The following is a 24,975-nucleotide window of genomic DNA, read 5'->3' on the forward strand; positions in this document are numbered from 1 at the left end:
GGAATAAAAGAATGACTAAGGTAAGTGTAGGGCCAGTCAAGGACAGTAGTAGGAAGTTGTGCATGGAGTCCGAGGAAATAGGAGAGGTGCTAAATGAGTATTTGTCGTCTGTATTCACACAGAAAAAAGACAAAGTTGTTGAGGAGAATACTGAGATACAGGCTACTAGACTAGAAGGGCTTGAGGTTCATAAGGAGGAGGTGTTAGCGATTCTGGAAAGTGTGCAAATAGATAAGTCCCCTGCGCCGGATGGGATTTATCCTAGGATTCTCTGGGAAGCTAGGGAGGAGATTGCTGAGCCTTTGGCTTTGATCTTTAAGTCATCTTTGTCTTCAGGAACAGTGCCAGAAGACTGGAGGATAGCAAATGTTGCCCCCTTGTTCAAGAAGGGGAGTAGAGATAACCCCGGTAACTATAGACCAGTGAGCCTTACTTCTGTTGTGGGAAAAGTCTTGGAAAGGTTTATAAGAGGTAGGATGTACAATCATCTGGAAAGGTATAATTTGATTAGAGATAGTCAACATGGTTTTGTGAAGGGTAGGTCGTGCCTCACAAACCTCTTTTAGTTCTTTGAGAAGGTGACCAAACAGGTGGATGAGGGTAAAGCAGTTGATGTGGTCTATATGGATTTCAGTAAAGCGTTTGATAAGGTTCCCCACGGTAGGCTATTGCAGAAAATACAGAGACATGGGATTCAGGGTGATTTAGCAATTTGGATCAGAAATTGGCTAGTTGATAGAAGACAAAGGGTGATGGTTGATGGGAAATGTTCTGACTGGTGTCCAGTTACTAGTGGTGTACCACAAGGATTCGTTTTGGGGCCGCTGCTGTTTGTCATTTTTATAAATGACCTGGAGGAGGGCGTAGAAGGATGGGTGAGTAAATTTGCAGATGACACTAAAGTCAGTGGAGTTGTGGACAGTGCAGAAGGATGTTACAAGTTACAGAGGGACATAGATAAGCTGCAGAGCTGGGCTGACAGGTGGCAAATGGAGTTTAATGCAGAAAAGTGTGAGGTGATTCATTTCGGAAGGAATAACAGCAAGACAGAGTACTGGGCTAAAGGTAAGATTCTTGGTAGTGTGGACGAGAGATCTCGGTGTCCATGTCCATAGATCCCTGAAAGTTTGTGGGCAGCACGGTAGCATTGTGGATAGCACAATTGCTTCACAGCTCCAGGGTCCCAGGTTCGATTCCGGCTTGGGTCACTGTGCGGAGTCTGCACATCCTCCCCGTGTGTGCGTGGGTTTCCTCCGGGTGCTCCGGTTTCCTCCCACAGTCCAAAGATGTGCAGGTTAGGTGGATTGGCCATGCTAAATTGGCATTAGTGTCCAAAATTGGCCTTAGTGTTGGGTGGGGTTACTGGGTTATGGGGATAGGGTGGAGGTGTTGGCTTTGGTAGGGTGCTCTTTCCAAGAGCCGGTGCAGACTCGATGGGCCGAATGGCCTCCTTCTGCACTGTAAATTATATATATATATATATATATGAATTGAGTTTCGGAGCCATGAGGTCATGTTGCAGTTGTACAAAACTCTGGTGCGGCTGCATTTGGAGTAATGCGTGCAGTTCTGGTCGCCGCATTATAGGAAGGATGTGGAATCATTGGAAAGGGTACAGAGGAGATTTACAAGGATGTTGCCTGGTCTGAAGGGAAGATCTTATGAGGAAAGGCTGAAGGACTTGAGGCTGTTTTCGTTAGAGAGAAGAAGGTGACTTAATTGAGGCATACAAGATGATCAGAGGATTAGATCGGGTGGACAGTGAGAGCCTTTTTCCTCGGATGGTGACGTCCAGCACGAGGGGACATAGCTTTAAATTGAGGGGAGATAGATATAGGACAGATGTCAGAGGTAGGTTCTTTACTCAAAGAGTAGTAAGGGCGTGGAATGCCCTGCCTGCAACAGTAATGGACTCGCCAACATTAAACGCATTCAAATGGTCATTGGATAGGCATATGGATGATAAGGGAATAGTGCAGAGGGACTTTAGAGGGGTTTCACAGGACGGTGCAACATCGAGGGCTGAAGGGTCTGTACTGCGCTGTAATGTTCTATGTTCTATGTGGTCAAAGAGGATGAGAAGATATCTGTTAAAGTCCCAGCTATATCTCTTCTTGCCTCCCACAGCAATAGATCCCATTTGACGCTGGTGACTTGTTCACCTTAATGCAATTTAGGATGCTCAACACTTCCTCCTTTTATATATTTACGTTCTCAAGAGAGTTCACACACCTGTCCTTGGCCTGAACATCCGTCATGTCCTTCTCCCTGGTGAATACCAATACAAAGTACTCATTAAAGATTTCGCCCACTGCCTGTGGTTTCACGCATAACTTCCCCCACTACTTGAGTGAGCCGACTCTTTCTCTTGCTACCCTCTTGCTCCTAATATATGCATAAAAAGCCTTGGAATTCTCTGACCATGTTTGCTGAAGACATTTTATGACTGTTTTTCGCCCTCCTAATTCCAAGTTTAAGTTCCTTCCAACTTTCACTGTACTCCTCAAGGGCTTTGTCAGTTTTTAGATGTCCAGACCTATTGTATGCTTCCTTTTTCCTTTTGACTGGGTGTCCACCTCCGTACAACTCTCACCACCATTGCCGCCAGTGCAGGGCTACCGGCCATTGAGAATCCTGTGTCCATCTCCCCTGATGATGAGGACTCAGGTTCCGAGATGGAAGCAGAGGAATCAGGTGTTCCATTGGGAGCAGATACCAAGGAGGAATCTGTATCGGTAACTCTTTGGCGCTCCCTCTGGAAGTGGAGATCACCAATCCGATGGACATCTCAGGCCAATTACGAAACCTCCTTGCTGCGAGAGTACTGAGGGGAAAACAGACTTGGCGGGGGGAGGGGGGGGGGGGGGAATGTATGATGACCATGAAGGACACGGGGATACTCAATAGATCTTTCCGCGGGCTTTATGGAATATGAATTCCCCTATTCAGTGGGCAGAGGCTCACTCAACAGGAGATACACGGCGGGAGTTTAAAAGCTGCAATTCTAACCCAGTATGCCGCATTGCAGCCCTTTTTGTTATTTTAATGAAGGGAGTTATTGTTAGAAGATTGGACTTGGACAAGCTATTACAGCCAGCAATTTCCCTTAAAATAGTGCGCTGAGTCAGTTAAATGCTCTAGTTCTCAGTAACTTAAAGTTTCTGCTTTTACCTTTCATGCAGGCCCGTGTGACCGTTGGAATGTTTACTGTTGTCCCTGGATATGGAGTTGTGTTGCCTGGAGCCCAGCAGTCTATTACAGTGGACTGTACTGCAGATCAGCTAGGGAAACATGAAGAGCTCCTGTGCATCGACATAACTGACCGGGACCCACTCGACAATGCAACTGGTGTTCCATATGGGCTCGTCATCGAATGCTGTGCACCAAGTACGTTCAGAGAGATCAAAACTCAGTTTATAGTTTATGAGCAACTGTCATTCTTTCTAATTGATTGAAGTGACGCGAGTGTCACTGAGGTTAGCAATTATTTCCCATCTCTAATTGCCCTTGAGCAGGTGGTAGTGAGTTGCCTTCCTGAATAACTGCAGTCCAAATGGGGCTGTTGTCCTTCAACTGCTGCCCGTGTTCCTCTAGCATTAAAGGTTGCATGTTTGGGAGATGCTGTCGTAGAATACTTCATAGGTGGCTTATAGAGAGTGTGAATATTTAAGGTGGTGGATGCAGTGCTGATCAAATGGGATGCTTTGTCCTGGATGACTTCTTGAATGTTCTTGAAGCTGCACTGCTCCAAACAATGAGAGTATTCCACCATGCTCCTGATTTCTGCATTATAGATGGTGGAAAGCTTTTGGGGAATCAGAAGATGAGCTACCCGCCAGAAAATTCCCAACCTCTGCCCTTATCTTGTAGCCAGAATATTTCTGAATCAGGTCCAGTTAAGTTTCAGTCAATGATGTTGGGGGCGGGGATTCAGGAATGGTAATGTCATTATAATCTACAAAAGATTATAATCTCCCACCTCCCATCATAAGATCAGAAATGAAGATGCTCACTGGTAATTACACAGTGTTCACAACTCCTCAGGTACTGAAACAGTCCATGCCCATTTGCGGAAAGACCCAGACAACATTCAGGGTGATAAGTGGCAATTAACATTCATGCCAGACAATGACCATCTCCAACAACAGAGAATTTATTCATCTCCCCATGACATTGAATGGCATTTCCAATGCTGAATCCCCCACTATCAGCATTCTGTGGGGTTACCATTGACCAGAAACTGGAGTAGACTAGCCATAGAAATACCGTGCAACAAGTGAAACTCAGAAACTGGGAATTCTGTGGCAAGTAACCTACTTCCTGGCTCCCCAAAGCCTGTCCACCACCTACAAGGCATAAGTCAGGAGTGTGATGGAATACTCTCCACTTTCCTGGATGAGTGCAGCTCCAACACTCAAGAAGCTCAAAAGCATTGAGGACGAAGCATCCTGCTTGACTGGCACCCTATTCCCCACCTTGGGCATTCACTCCTTCCACCAGCGACGCACAATAGCAGCAATGTACATCATCCAGAAGATTTCCTACAGCAACTCACCAAAACTCAATCATTAACACCTCCCAAATTGATGAATTCTGCCACATAGAAGGTCAAAGCAGCAGACGTTTAGGAATGCCGTCATCCTCAGGTTCCCCTCAGAGCCACACACCCTATTGAGTTGGAAACATACCGCCGTTAATGCACTAATGCTGAATCATAAATGCTGTAACTCCCCTCCTAACAGCACTGTGGGTGTACTTACATCACATGGACCATAGACTCAACACCTCCTTCTCAAAAGCAATTAGGAAAGGGAAACAACTCCTGGTCTTGCGACTGACACTCACATCAAATAGAAAGGAATTGTAAAAAAAGAGCAGCCACTTTCACCTTTGAAACTCCTCTGATTTGACTATAATTGGACCAATACCTCGGTAAGACTATTGTCAGAGTGATGCCAGTGTTGTAACTGTACTGGAACAGCTTGGCTAGATGCACAGATAGATGTGGAGCACAAGTCTTCAGTGCTACTGATACAAAGTTGTCAGAGTACGTGGCAGTATCCAGTGCACTCAGCCATATCTTGATATCATGTGGAATAAATCAAATGGGTTTTCCTTCCTCTCTTTGGTCTATCACCTTTGATGGTGGAAACCTCAGGAGGCCAAGGTGCTTAAGCCTCTTGACATTTCTCAAGATGGTTGAAAACTCGGCGATGTCTTTTGTATTTAAAAGGAGCATTAACACAATAAAACATCTCAGGACACTCTTTGGGGCCTCACGGTAGTATGGTGGTTAGCATCAATGCTTCACAGCACCAGGGTCCCAGGTTCGATTCCTGGCTGGGTCACTGTCTGTGTGGAGTCTGCACGTCCTCCCCGTGTGTGCGTGGGTTTCCTCCGGGTGCTCCGGTTTCCTCCCACAGTCCAAAGATGTGCGGGTTAGGTGGATTGGCCATGCTAAATTGCCCGTAGTGTAAGGTTAATGGGGGGATTGTTGGGTTACGGGTATACGGGTTACGTGGGTTTAAGTAGGGTGATCATTGCTCGGCACAACATCGAGGGCCGAAGGGCCTGTTCTGTGCTGTACTGTTCTATGTTCTATGTTCTATGTTCTACATTAGACAACATTTGAGAATAAAATCTTCCTTTAATTTTGACCAGCTTCTCCATTCTCTCAACTTAACTGAAGTCCCCTATCCCTGGTATCATTCAAGTACATTTTTTCTGCACCTTCTAGTCCTTGATCTCTTCCTAATGTGTGCTGCCCTTAATTGCACACAATACTCCAGTTTTTTAAAGTCAATTTAGAGTAGTCAATTATTTCTTTTTCTAATTAAGAGGCAATTTAACGTGGCCAATCCACCTAGCCTGCACATCTTTTGGGTTGTGGGGGTGAGACGCATGCAAACATGGGGAGAATGTGCAAACTCCACACGCACAGTGACCAGGGGCCGAGATCGAACCTAGGACCTTAGCGCTGTGAGGCAGCAGTGCTAACCACTGTGCCACCTTGCCATCCTTACAATACTCCAATTGAGGCCTAACCAGTTATGAAGGGCGAGCACAAATTGTTTGCTTTTGTACTTAATGCTTTTCTTACTAAAACTGAGGTTCCCATCAACAGAATGAACCGGAAGATCCAGCCACTGACCAATGGCAGGCCGCTTCCGCTACCACAAAACGCATAATGAGGGGTGAGCGGGTGGGGGGGGGGGTATCTCGCCCAGTGGATCACACATGTGTTTTTAATAGCCTTATCTGTTGTCGGGCCACCTTTAAGTATTTGTGTGTTCACACCTCGGGTCCCTTTAAATTGAACCATTTCATTTTTATTGATTCTCTTCATTCTTCCCACCAAAGTTTCAATATCACTTTGCATTTCTCGATCTTAAATGTTATCTGACTGTGTTAGTCCATTTCACCAGTCATTGCTTACAACATTTTCAAGTTTTGCCTAATCAACATACTTTATTGCCTTGTATGCCAAAGTTCAAATTATTAATATTATATATGTATATTTATAAATATGTTTATATCATCAAGAGCAATGGTCCTATTTACAGTCCTGGAAAGTTCCACTATATGTCTCCATCCAGTCTGGAAAATAATCATTCACCACTACTCTGGTTTCTGTCCCTTCAGCACTTTCATATCCACTCTGCCTCTGTCCCTTTCATCTCATGGACTTTACTTTTGCTCACAACATTATTAAATGGTTCTTCGTGATAAACCCTTTTGTCCATCTACACAATATAAACTGCGCTACTCTCATCAATACTCTTGGTTACTTTATGGAAGAACTGTTATCAATTTTGTCACACATGATTTACTTGTTAATAAATCCATGCTGACTTTCATTTATTAGCCCATACCTTTCCGAATATCAGCTTATTTTCCCCTAGATTATTGCCTCATCATTTTTCCCAGCACTGACATTTGGCTGTCTGACCTATAGTTTCTTGGTTTATCATTTTAAAATGGCGTTAAACATTTACATTTCTCTGGACCATCCAAATATCCAATGAGAATTTGATTAATGTGGCCAGAGCCTTTGCACTTTCCACCCGACCTCTCACAGTAATGAAGGCTGCATCCCATCCGGGTTGGGTGACATTTCTACTTTGAATACTTCTGACCTTGGAAGTTCTTCTTTCATCTACTTTTATTAATTCTAATATATCTTTAACTGCTCCTTTACTGCTACCATGCCTGCGGGTCTCTCTCACTTTATCATGTTCCCTATTTGTCTGTTTGTCTCTCAGTTTTTTTCTCAATATCTCTTTTTATGTAACATTTTCATAAGCTCAATGTTTTCTAATGAGCTTAAAATTTCCAGAAAATCATTTATTTGGAGTATGCCATTTCCTGATCTGTATTTTTAATATATACCAGGATTGGACTCTCATTTTTGAGTACTGCTGAAAAGAGACATGTTGTCAAAGCTTTTCATCTTACACTCATCAGTACTGATTCTTAAGAATGCCAATTATAAAGGGAACAACAATTGATATTGCATGAGAAGAAAGTGCTGATTGGTTGGCAAGTGGACTCTAATTAGTAGAGACAAATACACCAGGGAACATTTAACTGCCGAGCTTTTGTTTAAATTTAAACTAGGCAGGTCAACTCTGATTGGTCAAGGCATTGCCATTGGAAATGAACCAAGGAATGGTTCCACAGGGCCCTCCGTGTGAACATATGTATCTTATTTCAAATGTATGTCAGCCACACTGAGAGGCCAATTGATAATCTTAAATTGGTTGTCAGTCTAATTCTTAGCACAATTAGGATAGCAACAAATGTTGCCCAATCGTGGAATATCGTCTAATGTTGAACATTATGCTTTGAGTTTTGCAAGCAGGGTCTGGTTAGGTACTTTGCCTGTTGTGAACAGCAGAAGGGACATGCTGTTTGATCTGATTTGCCAGTCGTTAGGACGAATGGCCTACATACCTGGCATCACACTGGCATTGAAACTCACATATCACATTTGTGCGATAGGCCAGAATTTATTTTTGACTTGACAGCCGCATTTTGTTAGTGGTGAGTATCACTTGTGCTGTGACTGTATTGTAACAGCATGAAAGGGTCAGCTGGGCAGCACGGTGGTGCAGTGGTAGCACTGCAGTCTCACGGCGCCGAGGTCCCAGGTTCGATCCTGGCTCTGGGTCACTGTCCGTGTGGAGTTTGCACATGCCCCCTGTGTTTGCGTGGATTTCGCTCCCACAACCCAAAGATGTGAAAAGTAGGTGGATTGAACACGCTAAATTGCCCCTTCATTGGAAAAAATGAATTGGGTACTCTAAATTTATTGTTAAAAAATGAAAGGGGCAATGAAAACTTCACCTGTTTCTCAGGTTTCTGAGACATCTTGCCTTTTCATGTTAACTTGAGGTAGACTGGGTTCTGCTCAAGACCAAATGTTGCAGCCTGAGGCCCATTCATGAGTTTAAGCAACATACATGAGCAGTGATCTAATCAGGGTAGCTCTTATCCTACAGGATGACTTTGAGACACCTTATTAACCTTCCATGGTGAGCTTGGGCCCGATTTATGAAGTTTCTGATCAGACCAGTCCTAAGTATGTGCAGCATAGGTAGGCTTGCAGTGGACACTGGTAGATAACCCACTCACAGATTTCTCACGAAGCACATCAAGGAGAGGAAGCTCATTTCACTGCTCAATTTCAAAGGTGAATTTGAACACAGAATGGATTTCATTAACCTCTGTTAGTAAATTCTTATATGCAGCTGTACGTTCAAATATAGTGGGCGCGATTCTCCACTGCCCACGACGGGTCGGAGAATAGCGGGAGGGCGTCCCCGACATTTTTCCCACCCTCCCGCTATCCCCCCCCCCCCTACGGCCGCCCCACAACACGAATCGCTGCTCGCCGTTTTTTACGGCGAACAGCGATTCTCTCCAGGCCGATGGGCCAAGTTCCCAGGCCTTTACGGCCGTTTTTACGGCAGCAAACACACCTGCTTGCTGCCGTCGTAAAAACGGCCGCAACATGCCCATTCTGGGCATCCAGGGCCCCAATTGGCACGTCATCGTGCGCGTCAGCTGGCGTGACACTTCGCGTGCGGACTTAGCGACGGTCGCTAAGGCCGCGATGCCGTGGTTCACGGGGCCCCACCCGGGAGGGAGAATCGGGTCCCGGGAGGGGGCACGGAGGCTGCCGTGAAACACGGCTAGTTTCACAGCAGCCTTTACGACTCGCCGCATTTGCGGAGAATCGCACCCAGTAAACATCACTGGCAGAAATTCCCTCCCCCTACACCGTGTCTTGGGATGGCGGAAGCAGCCCACTCTTGGTCAGTGGTGGGATCTTCCAGTCTTGCCGCTTTCAAGGGGTTTGCTGTCGAAAGGACCAGAAGATCCCGCTGGTGGGAACAGCTGGAATATTCCACTCATCATCAATGTATCAGAAATATGCAAGGGGTAGGAGGTTCTGGGTAGGTTAGGAGTGATTTAATTGATGACATGTTTCGCATGGAAACTGACAACGATGTTTGTGAGAGCTGAGCCTTGAGGGGATCCCATGGCAACACCATCCATTTGGGCATACATGGTGTCATTAAATGTGAACTCCACTGCATGGGTTGCTGAGTTCTTTAGTTCAATCAATAGATTCAGACAATGACAATGTGTCTGATGCAAATGTTAGTGGCTTTGATGTTGAACAAGGCCATGGAAAGGGCATTGTAATGATATGTAAGTTCTGCATAGTCTTCGCAAAGTTGGAGGATTCCTTCAACATGTATTTAGAAAACTTTCTTGGAATTGGTTATGACAACTTACCCACCATATGACCAGTTTGCCAGTTTGTCTTGTGCAAAACCAGTCATAGGTAAGATACGACTTGTGTGTGGCTTGAGCAGCCCATTTATACGCGACTGGAGTGAACACTGAGGATAATTCAAAGAACAAAGAAAAGTACAGCACAGGTACAGGCCATTCGGCCCTCCAAGCCTGCGCTGACCATGCTGCACATCTAAACTAAAATCTTCCACACTTCTGGGTCCATATCGCTCTATTCCCATCCTATTCATGTATTTGTCAAGATGCCCCTTAAACGTCACTATCGTCCCTGCTTCCACCACCTCCTCCAGCAGCGAGTTCCAGGCACCCACTACCCTCTGTGTAAAAATTTGTTGCGTATATCTCCTCTAAACCTTGCCCCTCGCACCTTAAACCTGTGCCCCCTAGTAATTGACCCCTCTACCCTGGGAAAAAGCCTCTGACTATTCACTCTGTCTATGCCCCTCATAATTTTGTAGACCTCAATCAGGTCGCCCCTCAACCTCGTTCGTTCCAGTGAGAACAAACCAGGTTTATTCAACCTCTCCTCATAGATAATGCCCTCCATACCAGGCAACATCCTGGGAAATCTCTTCTGCACCCTCTCTAAAGCCTCCACATCCTTCTGGTAGTGCAATGACCAGAATTGAACACTATACTCCAATTCCGATGATATACACCAACCAGCGGCTTATTACTCAAGCAAAAGTTCAACAAGCACTTTTGTAACTTGCTTTTGAGCTGGGATACCCAACAGGTACAATGGATACAAATTTGGACCAGTCATTAAAAATGTTGCGCATTTTATAGATATAGCCACACTTGTTAAGAATGGCTGTTCCAGTCTCTTTGTCGGCTTTATAGGTATTTATGTCTTTGTTAGCCTTGAAGCCTCACAATGCAACCAGACATTTGCATTAAGCGTGGAAATCAGCCAAGTTGTTCAGAATCCCTCGATATGTGCATAATATCAGTGAGATGCACTTTCAATGATTCAACACCGGTAGTGGATGCTGGTTTGTGGCTGGGATTAGAGGAGTTTGCACTCAGCAAATAACTTGGGCGCGATTCTCCGAGGCCGCGCCGGTTGGGAGTATAGCGGGCCGCGCCAGTTTTTCACGCGACGCCGGTCCGACGCGCTCCCGCGATTCTCCCAACCGGCGAAATCGGTCCCGCGTGTTGCACGCGGCACAATCTGGAGAATCGCCCGAGGCACCCAAAATGGCGATACTCCGGTACCCCCGCTATTCTCCAGCACGGATGGGCCGAAGTTCCAACAGCGTGACCCCAGTTCACGCCGTCGCTGTCCACACCTGCTTTTTATAGTCGTGAGCCAGTCGTGCTGGCTGACGCTGAGCAGTGAGGAGGTGAGCGGACCGTCCCGGAGTCTCCGCAGACTGGGGAAGGCTTCCCCAAGAACGCTGTGGCCAAGGGGGGGGGGGGGAGTTGGTAGGGTGGGGGGGAGGGGGGAGTGAGTGGAGGTAGGGGGGAGAGGGAGTGAGTGGAGGTGGGGGGAGAGGGAGTGAGTGGAGGTGGGGGGAAGAGGGAGTGAGTGGAGGTGGGGGGAGAGGGAGTGAGTGGATGTGGGGGGAGAGGGAGTGAGTGGAGGTGGGGGGAGAGGGTGTGAGTGGAAGTTGGGTGTGATGGAACCATCAATTCACGAGACACGTGCTTTCAGATATGAACAGTGGTTTTAATCTACTTACTTCAGAGCCAGCCTGTTACCCGTTGAACTCTCGATGAACCCAGGCTGGCTCTGGACACGGTTATTTATGCCATGATGTGGAGATGCCGGCGTTGGACTGGGGTGAGCACAGTAAGAAGTCTTACAACACCAGGTTAAAGTCCAACAGGTTTGTTTCAAACACGAGCTTTCGGAGCACGGCTCCTTCTTCAGGTGAATGGAAAGCCTTTCCATTCACCTGAAGAAGGAGCCGTGCTCCGAAAGCTCGTGTTTGAAACAAACCTGTTGGACTTTAACCTGGTGTTGTAAGACTTCTTACGGTTATTTATGCAGCAGTCTAGGGGGAGGAGTCATGGGCGGAGCCAAGGTGGAGCCCTGTACAAACTCCTGAGCATTCCCAGAGCTACTCCCCCTAGTGGTCGGATAACGCTACTGCGCTTACAATAGTACAACAGTAAATACAGTATGAATTACTGAGTGACATTCACCACAGGGGGGAGTGAGTGGAGTTGGGAGGGGGAGAGGGAGTGAGTGGAAGTGGGGGGGGGGGGGGGAGAGGGAGTGAGTGGAGGTGGGGGGGTGGGGGGAGTGAGTGGAGGTGGGAGGGGGGAGAGGGAGTGAGTGGAGTGGGGCGGTGGGGGAGTGAGTGGAGGTGGGAGGGGGGAGAGGGAGTGAGTGGAATGGGTCATCCACCCACGGATGCAACATGTCAGCTGCCCTGCCATGGCAGGACGGTGACGATGACAGGTCCGCAGATTGTCGTGTGGCTGATGGGCACAGCCCACTGATGCACCGGTGAGGAGGACGTTGTTAACTGACCGTTGGACGCAGATAGTGACCAGGGGTTAGGCTGGCCGCGTGTCAGCAGCGCGACCAGGCCACCGGGACACACAAGTATCCCGTGGCAGCCGACTGCCGAGGTGTCGAATAACCTCCGTCTAACATGTTGTTTCTCTGCCCCCCACCATCCTTCTGTAGGTGACCATGTATGCCAACCAGACAGCGATGTTCACCGCAGTGGTTGGGGCCGCTGCACTGCAGTTGGCAATCCAGCACCGTCGACAGCGACAGGCCACAGTGGATGCAGGGGCAGCTGCAGCAGCAGAGGGGATGGCCGCGGAGAGGCCCGTCATCGCCGTACAGGCCGCAGGCGCTCATGGCCGCTATGTTCAGTGGGGATGCCGAGGGGAACATTGACCCCCAAACGCTGAGGAAGGCACAGGATGTGGGCACTGATGTCGAACTGCATGAAGGGGAGGAGGAGGAGGAGACACGGATGGTGGAGCCAGGGCGCCACAGGCGGCAATCGAAACCTAGGGTGAACCGTGACCGGATGTCTTTCGAGGCCTGACCGGACATCACATGCAGGGGAGACGGTCGCACATATCTGCCACCTCGTGGAGCACCTCGCCCCACGTGGAACGGGAGGAGGACACGCTATATCGGTATCCGTCAAGGTGACGGTGGCCCAAAACTTCTACGCTACTGGTTCTTTCCAGGCTCCGAGCGGGGACCTATCCGGGATATCATAGGCATCGGTCCACAGGTGCATCCGGGACGTGACTGCAGCCCTGTTCGCCATTGCGGACCGTTACATTACATTTCCCGAGGACCGAGCACATCAGGATGCACGAGCCCGTGGATTTGCCAAGGTGGCCGGGATACTGATGGTCCAGGGAGTGATCGATGGTGTTCATGATCTCATGCGCCTGCGCCATGACCCACTCCACTCACTCCCTCTCCCCCCTCCCACCTCCACTCACTCCCCCCCCCCCCACCTCCACTCACTCCCTCTCCCCTCCCACGTCCACTCACTCCCTCTCCCCCACCTCCACTCACTCCCTCTCCCCCACCTCCACTCACTCCCTCTCCCCCTCCCTAACAGGAAGGGCACATACTCAATGAACATCCAGGTGGCCTGCGACCCCCACAATAGGATCATGCACGTGTGGGCAAGGTTCCCAGGGAATGTGCATGATGCCTACATTCTTGCGCAGTCGTTCATCCCCGCAATATTTGAGGGATGCCCCTCCCGGCTGAGGGGCTGGTTGCTGGGTGACAGGGGTTATCCATTGAAGTCTTGGCTGATGACGCCGATACGGAGGCCTCAGACCAACGCGGAGACTCAACACAACGAGGCCCATGCAGCAACCAGGGGTGTGGTGGAGCGCTGCTTCCGACTGCTGAAGGTGAGATTCAGAAGCCTGGACCGCTCCGGATGGGCCCTGCAGTACCGGCCCGACAGGGTCGGTCGCATTGTTGTGGTCTGCTGTGCGCTGCACAACATTGCTATGCAGAGGGGAGATGCCCTGGTGGAGGAGTCAGAGAGAGAAGCCAATGGCAGCGATGCTAACGCTAACGAAGAGGAGGTGGAGGAGGAGGAGGTGGAGGAGGAGATGGAGGATGATGGCGTGCAGCAGGGTCGGGTGTGGGGCGCAGGACACAGACATGACCCGGGTGCTGGTAATGTCCAGGAGGCTGCATGACGGCGCCATCGAGGACAGCGGGCACGCGACGCGTTGGTGGCTGCAAGATTCATGCATCGCGTGGAGGGGGATCGCTGAACACTACCACCTGCATCGCCAGTCATGCACACGGACATCACACAACCCCCAAACCCCCCCAACCCCCGTACTCCCTCTCCGCGTACACTGCTCCAATTCGACATCACCTTACCACTGCGGCACAACGGCATAGTACTACATTGATGGCTGTGTCAGCGGGTGTAGTCAGTGCCATGCTGAATGATGACAGCCCGACCTGCGATGAGCTGTGAGCTCAGAATCGTTAGACAAAGTCTGACTCATGGCAATAGCTGAACCATCCATCTCGGTGGTCGCTGCGTTCGTCAGGGACACTTCATCACGTGCCTGTGTGGGGTAGCTGGCGTCGAAGTGCCGAGGACTACGGTGTCCGACTGTGGGAGGGGGGGGGCGCGAAAGGACTGCACACCCGGCACCGAAGTTTCACCCGCTCGTCAACCCCAGTAACACTCAGTCACCATCAGGATCCCCGTGGCAATGAAAAAATCGCAGTCTTACAAGTTAGGTGCAACAGTGAGTTTAATGGTGAATATTATGTACAGATGCCCTAGCCCCTACAACTAAACTGTGCCCTGCACTCTTGCCAACTTACTATGTGTCCCTCTTCATTGCCCTACGGGCCCTACCACTACGTCTAAGTGAATCCCCAGATGGTACAGCGGGAGTGGAGGCAGACTGCTGAGAATCTCGCCCCGCGACATGGGTCCCCGTCGGCACTCGTTTCCTGGGGCGACCCGGCCTTGATGGGCCAGGCTGCTCGGCGGGCGTGTCGGATGATGTGGTGCCACCCTGCTCTGCCCGCTGCCCACCGGATGCGCCAGGGACGGGACGGGGGAGGCCGAGCGTTCAGGGACGTCCCGTGATGGAGTTAATGGGACGGCCCCCAGAACCTCCTCCTCCCTCGGGGAGCCCAGTGGCCCCTGGGCCTCACTGTGGGACGGAGTTGCGAGCGGGGAGGTGGCCCGTCGCCCCACCGACACCTGGCACTGCCAGTCCTGGAGGCCTGCAACCCTATCGACCAGGGTCCAAACGTTCGCTGAGACGGAGTCCAGGGATTGAGACATTCCCGCCAGGGACTGTGCGACCTCAACCTGTGAGTGCGCGACGCCATCCAGCATGTGCGTCAGGTGGTCGATGCTCTCCGCGACGGACTGCTGGGACTGTGCCATGGCCTGCTGGGACTGTGCCATGACCCGGTGAGACTCGGCCATGGCCCGTAGCGCGCCGGCAATGTCATTTTGGCTCTGGCGCATAGCTGCCTGTGAGAGGGCAGCTCTCTCCAGGGCCATGGATAACGTGTGCACATGAAGCCCAGCACCTTGAGGAACCTGACCCATGGCCAAAACCGTTTCACCCATTGCCTCAACCGCGGACGCCACCCGTGCAGTGTCGGCCTGGGTGGCTGCGATGAGTGGCACCACTCCCTGCTCCCGGACACGGATTGATTCCTCTAACTGCGTCTGCAGCTGCTGGAAGACGGCCCTCATCTCGTCATTGTGTCCCTGGGTTTCAAAATGCATTGGATGTCCGGGTGGGTCGAGTAAATCCAGGAACCTGGGAACCGTCTGGGCGGCAGCTGCATGCTGGGCTTGGGCTGCCCTCCGACCGTCCAGCCCCTCGGCTGCTCCGAACTCCACCTGCTGTACCGGCTCAGCTGTGTGGTGCACACCAGACCATGACCCAGGAACCTCATCACTTAATTGCCCAACCGAGGTGAGTGTCTCTGGGATGGTGGATGGTGTGGGAGACAGCAGTGCCGCAAGCTCGAGGTCCTCGTCCGTCAGTAAGTCCTGTGTCCTGATCCCTGTCATGGCCCGGCGCAGGGCGCACGCGGTCCATTTGCAGTTCATCAGTTCCTGAGTCCGATGACTGCATCGCCGTCCTCTGTGCGTCTGGGTCCACAGACCCCGTCGTGTCCTGTCTCGCGGCCCGACCTTCGGGCAACGCACAGCCATGAAAGTTTTCACTGTCCGTCCTCTGTACGTCCCGCTCACGGGTGGCGGATCCCCCAGCAAGGTCCAGTGCCCTCTGCTCAAACACTGTCAGGGGGTGCATAACGGGTGAACCCCTTCCGGTTCTGTTTCGCTCCCGGCTGTTGTGCGCAGTCTTTTCCTGTTGGGTGGGGGGCAAGGATAGAGCATCACAATTAGGCGGGTATCATCAGGGCGTTCAGATATAAACTACATTAATGCTGGGTGGGGGGAAAGTTGGAGCCACATCATGTCATCTCTCCAGTGGGTCGCAGCGCTCATGTGGGTCTGTGACAATGTTGTTCACCACCCTCCACTCACTCTCGCCCCCCCCCCCCCCTCCCCCTCGTGCTCAGGGGGGGGTGATGGTTGTGACCAGGGGGCACCCTCGTGGCATTGACCCTGGCAGCCCTGGTGAGGTCGTGGAGCTTCTTGCGGCATTGCTCCCCGGACCGAGGGGTCTGCCCCACAGCACTGACAGCTGTGCCCACCTCACGCTATGCCCGTCGCAGGGCGCTGGAAGGGTGCTGATGCCCTCGTCTTGGGCAGAGGATGCCCCTGCGCTGCTCCACCTCATCTAGGAGGGTCTCAAGGTTGGCGTCGTTGAACCTCGGCTCGGCCCTCCGTGGCTCTGCCATCTTCCTCCCTCCTCTGCTGCGGGTCTTTCTTTGCGCGGATCGCGCCTTTTAAGACGCAGCGCTGCATCATTCAGACGTCGCACACTGACGCCGCGCATTTTACGCCATGCCCCCCGTTTTCCGCGCGGCCCCAATGCTAGCCCATTCCGGGGGCCAGAATAGGTCGCGATCGGGGCCGTTCTCGACGGAGTTCTCGACGGCGCGGTCGCTCCTGCGCGTCATCGGAAAATTCCGCCCCTTGTCCTTGATACACCATCAATAATAGACGACGAGTGATAAACGTATCTGAGGCTTTTATACACTAAACAGCAAGCCTCCAGCCTCTGGACCTGAACTGGGTCTGGAGGCCGAGACCTGCCACTTTTATACAGAAGCCCCGACGGGAGGAGCCACAGGCGGAGCCAGCCTGGACAAGCCCAGACATGTACAATACAGCACAGCGAATATAATACAATAAACACAATAACATGGTTTACCACATTCACCTCCTGTTTAAAAAAAGTCCGGCGGGGTGAAGTGTTCTTAAAGGTCAAGTCTGTCGGGGGCCTTGACCTTCCGCTGTGACCGCCTCAGTCCCGGCTGTGGTGTTGGTACCTGCGTTGAGACCTGCACGTCCGGGAGCGAGTTTTCATCTTCTCCACCCAGATGTTGAGTCGGCGAAGGGAGGGTGGTGTATGGGGGGAGGTGGTGGTGCTTGTCCTCAGTGAGCCTGCAGAAGTCAGTTCATGAGGGAGGTGAGCAGAGGTGGGGAGGGAGACGGTGTAGGGTTGGGGGGGGAGGGTGGTGGTGATGGTCGCTGGGGAACCTGCAGGAGCCAAATCCAGAAAGGAGACCGTGTCCTGCCGCCCATCCTGATGTGTCACGTAGGCATACTGGGGGTTCATATGGAGCAGCAGGACCTTCTCAACAAGGGGATCAGTTTATGGCTTCTCGCGTGCTTGCGGATAAGGACGGGCCCCAGGACTGTCAGCCAGGATGGAAGCGAGACCCCGGAGGTGGACTTCCTGGGGAAGACAAACATACGCTCATGAGGTGTTTGGTTAGTGTCCGTACATAGAAGCGACCGGATGGAATGGAGTGCATTGGGGAGGAACTTGGGGCAAGTTAGAGTGGTCACTCCATCTATTGTGCACATCTTTGGGTTGTAGGGGTCAGATCCACGCAGACACGGGGAGAATGTGTAAACTCCACACAGACAGTGACCCGGGGCCGGGATCGAACCCAGCATCCTCAGCACCATGAGGCAGCAGTTCTAACCATTGCTCCACCGCGCCACCCTACCTGTTCTTAACTTACCTGTGAGCCAAACGCGGCTGGTGATATCCAAATTTGGTCTTTGCTGTACCTTTGTCTCAATGACAAAAGTAATTTATTTGGACAGAACTTGAGAATTGCTGAAAAAAGAGGCGCACTGTCAAAGCTTTTTGGCTTGTACTCATCAGGACATACATGTAAGAATACCATCTGTTAAGGGAGCTACAATTTATACTGCCTGGGAAGAGAGTGCTGGTTGGTTGGCAAGTGGAAAAAAGAACTATTTCGGGGACAGCACGATGGCGCAGTGGACAGCACTGCAGTCTCATGGCGCCAAGGTCCCAGGTTCGATCCCAACTCTGGGTTACTGTCCGTGTGGCGTTTGCACATTCTCCCCGTGTTTGCATCCGTTTCGCCCACACAACCCAAAGATGTGCAGGGTAGGTGGATTGGCCACGCCAAATTTCCCCTGAATGGGAAAAAATAAATTGGGTACTCTAAAATTTCAAAAAAAGTTCTATTTCTATCGTATTAGTTCACACAAACATGAGAGGTTTAATTTCATTAGGGTTTCTCTTGTTCTAATACTGTAGCTTCAGCAGAGATCTGGAAGAAGCATTGTTTGTACAGGTAAAGAGCTTTTCTGCTGGAACTACAATGGCAGAATGGGGAAAACCCTGAGGAAATTTAACCCAATTGCCTTGGAGAAGGATATAATTTTAGGTTTTCTAAGTTGCAAATGGATGCACCAAGGTTTGTTGTGCAAGGAATCGGTTTGACTTTCATACTTCTGGGGCGAAATTCTCCGACCCCCAGCAGGGGCCACCGGGAAGTGGCGGTGGCGGGAATCTCGCCACTCCGATCGGCGAGGCCCCTGCGGTGATTCTCCGGCCCGGATGGGCCGAAGTCCCGCCGCTGGGAGGCCTCTCCCGCCGCCGAGGTTTGAACCACCTCTGGAACGGCGGGATCAATGGCGCGAGCGGGCCCCGGGGTCCTTGGGGGGGGGGGGATTGAACCCCGGGGGGTGCCCCCACGGTGGCCTGGCCCGTGATCGGGGCCCCCCGCTCAGACTCCGGGCCAGTGCCCTGGGTGTACTCTTTCTCCTTCCGCGGCCGCCACGGCCTCCGCCATGGCGGAAGCGGAAGAGAAACCCACATCGCGCAAGCGCTGGTGGTAACATCAGCAGCAGCTGGCCGCTGACGTCACTGCCGGCGCATGCGCCGACCGGCGAAAGCCATTCGGCCAGCCCCGCTGCCGGAGGCGCCGGTTTTTTGCGCCAGCCTTCTGGTGCCAACCGCTCCGGCACGGGGCTGGCCCCAAAGGTGGGGAGAATTCCCCACCTTTGGGGAGGCCCGGCCCCTGAGTGGTTGGCGCCACTTCCCTACGCCGGGACCCTCCGTCACGCCGGGTAGGGGAGAATCCAGCCCCTGAAATGTTTTCTAAATTCCTTTAGATTATATTATTTAGTAATCAGTTGATTGTGCATTATTCCATGTTAAACCTGCCCTTCCTTTGCTATAGACTAATTGGTTTCTTTTGCTTGCCTAGGTATTGTCGTGGATGACATTGCTTCTATCTTTGAGGAGCATCATATTTGCCAGAACATTAATCTTCACCAGTGCCTGCAGAGCATCGGATGCATCGGAGTCTATGTGGAAGATGAGAAGAGATTTCTTTTCCATAACGCGCACGTGGGGGAACAGGTTGAAGCCCGCTTCAAGATCACCAATGCTGGCAAAGTATCTGTTGATGTACAGGTGTCTGTAAAACCAGTTTCTAACAAGGTAAGGGCAGGTTGCAGTCAACATAAATGAACAAAATCAGCACACCATAGCTTTCTAGTTTACACAGGATTGTTAATATCAGTTTCACTCTTCTTCACCTAGAAAGAGTCATAGATGTTTATAGCATGGAAACAGGCTCTTTGGCCCAGCTTGGCCATGCTGCCCAGTTTCTATCACTAAGCTAGTCCAACTTTCCAGCATTTGGCCCATATCCCTCTATACCCACCCTGCCCATGTAACTGTGTAACTTTTTTAAAGGAAAAATTGTACCCGCCTCTACCACTGCCTCTGGCAGCTCATTCCAGATGTTCACCACTCTCTGTGTGAAGAAATTCCCCCTCTGGTTTCTTTTGTATCTCTCCCCTCTCACCTTAAACCAATGCCCTCTCGTCCTAGACCACGCTATCTTTGATAAAAGATGTTGACTATCTGCCTTATCTATGCCCTTCATTATTTTTTAGACCTTTATAAGTTCACCCCTGCGCCTCCTACGCTCCAGGGAGAAATGTCCAAGCCTATCCAACCTCTCCTCATAGCTCACACCATCAAGTCCTGGCAGCATCCTTGTAAATCACTTCTGTACTCTTTCTAGTTTGACAATATCCACCCTATAATAGGGTGACCAGAACTGAACACAGTATTCCATGTGTGGTCTTACTAATGTCTTGTACAACTTCAACAAGACGTCCCAACTCCTGTATTCAATATTCTAACCAATAAAACCTAGCATGCTGAATGCCTTCTTCACCACCCTGTCCACCTGCGACTCCAACTTCAAGGAGCTATGAACTGTACCCTAGATCTCTTTGTTCTGTAACTCTCCCCAACTCCATACCATTAACTGAGTAGGTCCTGCCCTGATTTGATCTACCAAAATGCATCACCTCACATTTATCAGAATTAAACTCCATCTGCCATCCATTGGCCCACTGGCACAATTGGTCAAGATCCTGTTGCAATCTTATATAACCTTCTTCACTATCCACTATGCCACCGATCTTGGTGTCATCTTATTAACTTATTAACCATGCCTCCTACATTCTCATCCAAATCATTAATAAAGAAAGCAAATGATTGTGGTCCAATCCCTGAGGCACACTGCTGGTCACAGGCATTAGATTTGAAAAATAACCTTGGCTTCGGTCGCCAAGCTAATTTTGTATCCAATTGGCTACCTAACCCTGGATTCCGTGAGATGTAACCTTTTGCAACAACCTACCATGCGGTACCTTGTCAACGGCATTGCTAAAGTCCATGTAGATAATGTCGACAGCACTGCCCTCATCTATCTTCTTGGTTACCCCTTCAAAAAACTCAATCAAGTTGGTGAGACATGACCTTTCCCTTACAAAGCCATGTTGACTTTCCCTGCTTAGCCCTTGCTGTCTAAGTGCTGTAGAGCCTGTCCCTCAGAATACCTTCTTAAAACTTACCCACTACAGAAGTAAGGCTAACCGGTCTGTCGTTCCCTGGCTTATCCCGACAGCCCTTCTTAAACAAGGGCAACATTTGCTACCCTCCAACCAACCAAGAGAGTGGAATGTGGAACATGCTGCCAAACGGACCTTGATCATCTAATCAGCGTTGGTGTTGTGCACATTGTCGTTGTCCACAAAGTTCTCTGCATTCCAGCCTTTTTTTTCAATTACTTGTTTGTGGGATGTGGACATTCTTGCCTTGGCCAGCATTTATTGTCCACCCCTATCTACCCTTAAGGTGCTGAGCTGATTGCTTGAACCGCTGCCGTCCATTTGGTCCAGATCCTCACCTCACCGACACCAGCCTCGCTGTCGATGACTTTCTCTCCTCGGGCAACCCCGTGGTTTTCAGGGTCCATTCCTCAGAGGGGATTAGGACTCAAATCTCTGGGATTCCTCTCTCTCCCCCCCCCCCCCCCCCCCCCCCCCCCCCCCCCCGTCTTGGCCTTTTCCCATTCATTATGGGCTATCTTCTCCGGCGGGGACAAAAAGAGGGCATTATCAGCCACACACCTGATGGCTCAGGGGGATTCTATAGGGGGTGGCATGTGTAGACACTGCACCTGGACATGAAGAGGTTGTGGTGTGTGCCAGGGTGTTCTGAGGCACAAGCTTGAAGATTGGATGTGGGGAGGGTGTGTGGTGCCAGCTAGTGGATTGTTGCAGTAGGGGTGGGGGGTCAGGTTTGGGCATTTGAGGGGTGGCAGGCAGAACTAATGGCAGGGTAGAGATAGTAACTTACTCTTCATAGAATTTACAGTGCAGAAGGAGGCCATTTGGCCCATCGAATCTGCACCAGCTTTTGGAAAGAGCACCCTACTTTTTTTTAAAAATATGGAACGCTTCACGAATTTGCGTGTCACCCTTGCGCAGGGGCCATGCTAATCTTCTCTGTATCGTTCCAATTTTAGTATATGTGCTGCCGAAGCCAGTACAAGAGCATCCTACTTAAGCCCTCACCTCCACCCTATCCCCATAACCCATTAACCCCAGCTAACCTTTTTTTAACACTAAGGGTAATTTATCATGGCCAATCCACCTAACCTGCACATCTTTGGACAGTGGGAGAAAACCGGAGCAGCCGGAGGAAACCCACGCAGACACAGGGAGAACGTGCAGACTCCGCACAGACAGCGACCCAAGCCGGGAATCGAACCTGGGACTCTGGAGCTGTGAAGCAACTGTGCTAACCACTGTGCTACCTTGCTGCCCTTGATCTTCTTGCTACATTGGATGGCAGTCCTCCTTCGCATGATGCCCACACTGATAGCTGTTGCCACTGCCTCCCAAGCGGCATTGCTCACCCTGCTGCTGGCCCTCCGACCCCCCTGGAGGAACAGGGTGCCCTGCCTCTCATCCACAACGTTGAGAAGCCGTGTGAGGTTGGGATCCCCAAAGCGAGGAGCAGATATGCACGTTGCCATACGTGTGCGTGTTAACTGCGATTGTGTGATAAGGGAGTGTTTAAAAGCAGCTCCCCCTTGATGGTGGTGATCAGCTGAGATGCGAGTTGGGAGAATCAGATGGCAGGGGAGCCAGTAATGTCGAGAATCTTGTGGGAGCTCATTTTTAAAAAATAAACAATAAAATAAACTTCTTATTGAGGTATTTCTTTGGCATTGTAACAGCAACAAGATAAACAATGTACATTAAAAAAATATTAACATAGTACAAATACCGCCTCCCTCTCCCACAGGTCCCACCATTACTTAACCCCCTAATCTATGCTAAGCCTAACCCCCTCTCTACCCCCCCCCCTTCTACTGACGATTAATTCTCTGCGAAGCAGCCGATGAATGGTTGCCACCCCCAGGCGAACCCTAACAATGACCTTCTCATGGCGAACTTAATTTTCTCTAGGCAGAGGAAGCTAGCCATGTCCGATAGCCAGGTCTCCGATTTCAGGGGCTTCAAGTCCCTCCATGCTAATAATATCCACCTCCGGGCTACCAGGGAAGCAAAGGCCAGAACATCGGCCTCTTTGTCCTCCTGGATTTCCGGATCCTGCGACACCCCAAAAATCGCCAATTCTGGACTCATTGCCACCCTCGTATTTAATACCTTGGACATTACGTCGGCAAACCCCTGCCAAAATCCCCTCAGCTTTGCACATGCCCAGAACATGTGGACATGGTTCGCTGGACCCCCCGCACATTTTGCACACCTGTCCTTCACCCCAAATAATCTGCTCATCCGGGCCACCGTCATGTGAGCCCGGTGAACGACCTTAAATTGAATGAGGCTGACCCTGGCACATGTTGTGGTCACGTTGAACCTACTCAGCGCGTCCGCCCAGACGCCCTCCTCTATCTCTCCCCCCAGCACCTCCTCCCACTTTTGCTTCAGCTCCTCAGTCTGCATCTACTCCGATCCCAGAAGCTCCTTATATATGTCCGAAATGCTCCCCTCTCCTATCCATCCTCTAGAAGCCACACTATCCTGAATCCCCCTTAGTAGTAAGAGTGGGAAGGTTGGTACCTGTCTCCACAGAAAGTCCCGCACCTGCAGATATCGAAATTAATTTCCCCCCACCAGAGTAAACTTCTCCTTCAGCGCCCTCATACTCGGGAAGCTCCCTTCTATAAACAAGTCCCCCATCCTCTCAATCCCCACTCTCCACCAAATTCGATACCCCCCCGTCCACCCTCCCCGGGGCAAACCAGTGATTATTGCAGATTGGGGACCAGACCGATGCCCCCTCTGCTCTCACATGTCTCCTCCACTGCCCCCAGACTCTCAGATCCGCCACCACCACTGGACTGGTGGAGTACCGCGCCGGCCCTTACAAGACGGCGCCTCCATATGCACCCATGCCAACTCCAACACCCCCCCCCCCCTCCGCCCCGCCACCAGCAACCTCCTAACCATGGCTATATTAGCCGCCCAGTAATAATTGCTGAAATTCGGCAGTGCCAACCCACCCACGCAGACTCCGCTCAAGCATTGCCCTCTTCACTCGCGGGGACTTGCCCCCCCACACAAAGCCCACAATAACTTTATTGATCCGCGGGACCACGGGATGAAGATGGGGAGACACTGGAAAATGAATAGGAACCTCGGGAGAATGGTCATTTTTACCGTTTGAACTCTGCCCACCAGAGACAACGGGAGCACATTCCATCTCCGGAAATCCTCCTTTGTCTGATCCACCAACCGGGCCAAGTTCAATTTATGTAGCCTGTCCCAGTCCCTCGACACTTGGATACCTCGGTATCTGAAACTGTCCCCTACCACTCTGAATGGCAGTTCTCCAGTTTCCTCTTCTGACCCCTCGCCTGACCACAATCATCTCGCTCTTCCCCATTTTAAGCTTATACCGCGAAAACCGGCCGAATTCCCCAAAATTCCCATAATTACTTACATCCCCTCCATTGGATATGAAATGTACAAAAACAGGTCGTCCGCATACAGCGAGACTCTGTGCTGTGGGAGCTCATTTTTGGCACTAAGTGCATTTGAATATGGGCCGTAATCTCGCCAACACAGCCATCACAAAACTCCCTGCCAAATATACCCAAAACCAAACTTTTACTGTTATCGGCTGAATCGCACCCCTGGAATTTATAATCTTTATTGTCACAAGTATACTTACATTAACACTGCAGTGAAGTTACTGTGAAAAGCCCCTAGTCGCCACATTCTGGCGCCTGTTTGGGTACACAGAGGGAGAATTCAGAATGTCCAAATTATCTAACAGCACGTCTTTCAGGACTTGCGGGAGGAAACCGGAGCATCTGGAGGAAACCCACGCAGACACGGGGAGAGTGTGCAGACTCCACACAGACAGTGACCCAAGCCGAGAATCAAACCTGGAACCCTG

General features: G+C 50.7%; 1 protein-coding gene and 1 non-coding gene across 2 annotated transcripts in view; one reads left to right on the forward strand and one right to left on the reverse strand.

Moving 5' to 3' along the window:
* Window positions 1-24,975, forward strand: part of hydin (HYDIN axonemal central pair apparatus protein) — a 1,231,368-nt gene that overhangs the window by 1,150,802 nt on the left and 55,591 nt on the right. Inside the window, exons 60-61 of the mRNA XM_038807144.1 lie at window positions 3,183-3,387; window positions 19,442-19,677. Coding sequence (XP_038663072.1) covers window positions 3,183-3,387; window positions 19,442-19,677 — 441 coding nt within the window. The remainder of the gene's footprint in view (window positions 1-3,182; window positions 3,388-19,441; window positions 19,678-24,975) is intronic.
* On the reverse strand, window positions 21,984-22,090 carry LOC119972061. The gene has a single exon (XR_005461990.1). It is a non-coding gene; the product is annotated as a U6 spliceosomal RNA (small nuclear RNA).

Source organism: Scyliorhinus canicula, chromosome 9 (assembly GCF_902713615.1).
Source record: "Scyliorhinus canicula chromosome 9, sScyCan1.1, whole genome shotgun sequence".
Taxonomy (NCBI): Eukaryota; Metazoa; Chordata; class Chondrichthyes; order Carcharhiniformes; family Scyliorhinidae; genus Scyliorhinus; species Scyliorhinus canicula.